The following is a 3,655-nucleotide window of genomic DNA, read 5'->3' as shown; positions in this document are numbered from 1 at the left end:
CAGGTGTCAAACAGTCGTTTAAAGCTCTGTCAATCAATACCAATTTTAAAGAATTCAGGTGGTCGATGTCCTCTCATCCTACAGCTGGCAGGCTAAATCAAATACTCCCTGACATTCCAGACGTTTGTGTGAAGTTCCAGGTGGATGATGGGAGCTTGAATCCATTGTTTATGAGAAGATCCAGAGTTTTTGGAGGAGTGTAACCGGTATTTGTATGTCGGAGGAATGGTTCTGTAGACTCTGTGTTTTGGTTTATACCCTCCATGTTTTATTGTGATGAATAAACAATTGAAATGTGGACAAAGAAGTGATGACACGTTTAGAGACATGAGATTTGAATCTATGTCTTTCTGTTTGTTTAATCTTGACACTAATGTGACTTCATAATATTTTATTTTATTATTACTTTATGTCAGGCTGGAATGTTGCTTTAATGTGATGTTAGTTTTAAAACAAACAGATTAAGAAAAAAGATGAGAGTGAGATGTCGTGTTTTAGAACAGCCGACAGATCTTCGGTCTTACTCTCCACAGTTGTGGCGGGAACGTCTTCCTGCGGTCTGGAGCTGTCGGAGCAGGACGGCAGGATGGAGGCGGAGACGCCGTGGACACTGGCGGGATGTTCCAGGTCACTGTGTTGTGAGGAGAGTCGATCTTCTCCAGAAACATCGCCTCTCGTCATCTCTCTGTGGACACAACATCACTGATGGGAACTCACACTTTGTGTCTGAAGCTGGGATCTTCCTGCGTCATCCTCTGATGACTGCGACAGATCTTTGCAAACATTCTCTTACTTTGAACCTGAAGCAAAATTTTCAAAGATGGTTTTGGACCAGTTGCTTTTGGTGGACACACATCCTGGTTCCTCTTGGGACCGCTGACGCCTGCAGACACAAAGAGATTTGTGGGGGGGCTGTGGAGATTCTACTGCACACGTGTCAAAGTCACGGCCCTGGGGCCGAATCCGGCCCTCCAGGTAATTCTATCCGGCCCTCCAGGTAATTCTATCCAACCCTCCAGATCATTTTATTTTATTGTCATTAATGACCCGATGTTATCTTGTGCTCATTTTTAAATGTATAATTTTGACAAAATATATTTTTATGGAGAGTAAAATATTGAAAGTTATTTAAGGTTTAAGTTGATTTATTCTGGAATAATATTCCTGCCTTTTTATTATTCATAGTTATGTTAAAAAGTTACAGTTTTAACGTTTTAATTGTTATTCTTCTAACTTTTAGGACTATTTTGTCATTTACTAAGATTCTTCAGGATGTTTGGAGTTTAGCTAATATTTCAGCGACATGCTAGCTGCTTTAGCTAATTTCGTTTTTTTTTAGGTTCATTTGGCATTTAGCTCATATTTTAGCTGGCTTTCAATTTCAGCATCTTCAGCGGCCAAGTTCAGCTGATTCAGCAGTATTTTTAGAGTTTATAATAAATGTTTCTCCAAAAGTGAGTTTGGATTTTGGCCTCTTGTGTGATTGAGTCTGAGATTCCTCTTCTATGGACTCACAGGTTCTACGTTGAAGTCCGCTTTGGGTCGGATCAGCAACAATGATGTTTACATAAACCAAATCCAGATGTTACAGCTATGGACACCCCGGACCCCCAGTACCCCCCTCCCGTCCCACACACACAGATGACTCGTTCTTCGTTTGCTTTTACAGAAGTTCTTACTTTGTGTCTGAAGGATCAGAACCGAAGCAGCGAGGTTCCTCTGATGTTCCACTGATCAGAGACTGACATCCTGCTGACGAAGACCCCTCCTGCTCCTCCTGCTCCTCCTCCTCCTTCGTCTCTTCTGACACACTCATATTCAGCTGTGACTTTGAACCAACATCAGAGACTGAAGGAGAAGAACATGGAAGTTCTTTACCAACATCCCCTGTACCTAAGCACACAGCCAGGTAGACTCTGTTCTCCTCAACAATCTTCCTCCAGCTTTGAGGTCGTTCTTTCAGGTTCCCACAGCAGGATCCTGACAGAACATGAATCTCACTCACCTGCATCCTGCGTCCAATCGGCTGCAGGTTCCCTCTCTGTGTGTCTGGATCTTACCTGTTACCAGAACAGAGCTGCTCCTCCTTCCACCTCCAATCCATGGAGTGGGCGTGTCCTCCTGAGCTTCACGTCTCCCTGCACTCGGAAACATCTCGCAGAACGAGTTTGAACAAACATTCCTGAACATTCTTCTCCTTCAGCAGGAAGCCTGTCGTCTGTGTGAGTGGAAACTTTAGAGCAGCTGACGGACGGATTCCTGTTTCCTATCAGGCATAAAAAGAACCATGTTTTTAAGAACTACAGTTCTGGTTTTAACCTGAACACTCCTGGACTCCATGATGATGTTTGCAAACAGATTTTCCTCTTTCTGTCTGCAGGCGTCAGAGTTCTCTGATGAACAAACCAGACGCTGATGCTGTTGGAGATGCAGACCGTTGCAGTTATTATTATTAAAGTTTCAAACATGTCAGTAGTAAAGGACACGCAGCGTATCACATATAGAATAATAAATAATAAGTTCTTACATCAAAGGGCAGAAGGGACCTGTTTTCAATTGATTTTAATATAGTTTTTTATTTATTTAGTTTATCCTTTAATTATATGTATTTCACCTTCTTTTAACATGTTCTAACTCTGTTATTTTTACTGTTTGTTGTTGTTTATCTCATGGAGAACTGACTTTAACTGAATCATCTTCAGGAGACAAATAAAGTTATTCTGTTCTTTTCTACTTTACACTAATCTATTCTATTGTACTATATTCTACTCTACTCGATTCTGTTCTACTTCATTCCATTCTACTGTTTGACCTGCTGTCCAGGAGGTCAAACCTGCACAGATCCTCCAGATCTGTTGGATCTCATCCAGACAGAAGTTTCTGTCCATCAGCTGTGATGACCTTCAACGATCCACTTTGAATCAATCACAGAGTTCTCTTCGTTTCTTAGCATTGATCCATATTTTTGTTCATGTTTCTCTCAGTTTGTGTTTCGTCTGTTTACATGCGCTTTGGAACTGGTTTCTCATCTGGATTTTCCTCTGAAAACGGGACAGAAACAGTGGAGAACGGACTCCTGTCATAAAAGAGGATATTTATATGTCATTTAAGATGAAATCAGGATGGTATCAATGAAAAGGTTTACTGATGCAGTTCTACATCCAACAGCTGCTGAAGTGAATTCTCCTGCAGTCAGACGCTGTGATCCAGCTGTCACACGGTTCTCCAGGTTCTGTTCCATCAAAACTACCATGAAGTTCTGAACGAGGTGTGTTCTGATCGATCAGCTCTTTGAACTTCTCCTGAGCGCCAGCTCAGATCCACATCAGCAGAACTGTTCCAACCGGTTCTCTGACATGCCGTCAGGCGGCTTCTGGTCTCTGGAATGTTACGACACTCACAGCTTTATCGATTCAGCTTCATTTATTTTCATCTTTGAGCAGATCGATGGATCAGATCTGAGCAGAACTGAGCAGAACCCGTTCAGAAGATGTTTGACGGAGAGTCAGCATGAAAACTCTGGAGTTCTGACCCTCATAAAAGCTGTTGTGCAGCGGCATGGCGCCATTATAGAATAGAATAGAATAGAATAGAAATACTTTATTCATCCCAGGTTGGGAAATTAGGCTGTTGCAGCATCAGGCATATACAGACA

At 42.0% G+C, this 3,655-nt stretch overlaps 1 protein-coding gene across 2 annotated transcripts in view; it reads right to left on the bottom strand.

Moving 5' to 3' along the window:
- LOC112157460 (NACHT, LRR and PYD domains-containing protein 14) overlaps positions 1-2,040 on the bottom strand; it is a 12,104-nt gene extending 10,064 nt beyond the window's left edge. The window contains exons 1-3 of one of the 2 annotated variants that reach the window (XR_004948690.1): positions 1,680-2,040; positions 794-883; positions 525-685 (exon numbers count right to left, since the gene is read on the bottom strand). Coding sequence is in view for 1 of the 2 variants with exons in the window: in XM_036214296.1 (XP_036070189.1) it covers positions 525-685; positions 794-883; positions 1,680-2,011 (583 nt within the window). In the remaining variant the exon portion in view is untranslated. The remainder of the gene's footprint in view (positions 1-524; positions 686-793; positions 884-1,679) is intronic. The other variant, XM_036214296.1, reaches the window with a different exon arrangement.
- Positions 2,041-3,655: the final 1,615 nt, after the last annotated feature.

This window comes from Oryzias melastigma, linkage group LG1 (genome assembly GCF_002922805.2).
Source record: "Oryzias melastigma strain HK-1 linkage group LG1, ASM292280v2, whole genome shotgun sequence".
NCBI lineage: Eukaryota > Metazoa > Chordata > Actinopteri > Beloniformes > Adrianichthyidae > Oryzias > Oryzias melastigma.
This window is presented reverse-complemented; position numbering and strand designations above follow the sequence as displayed.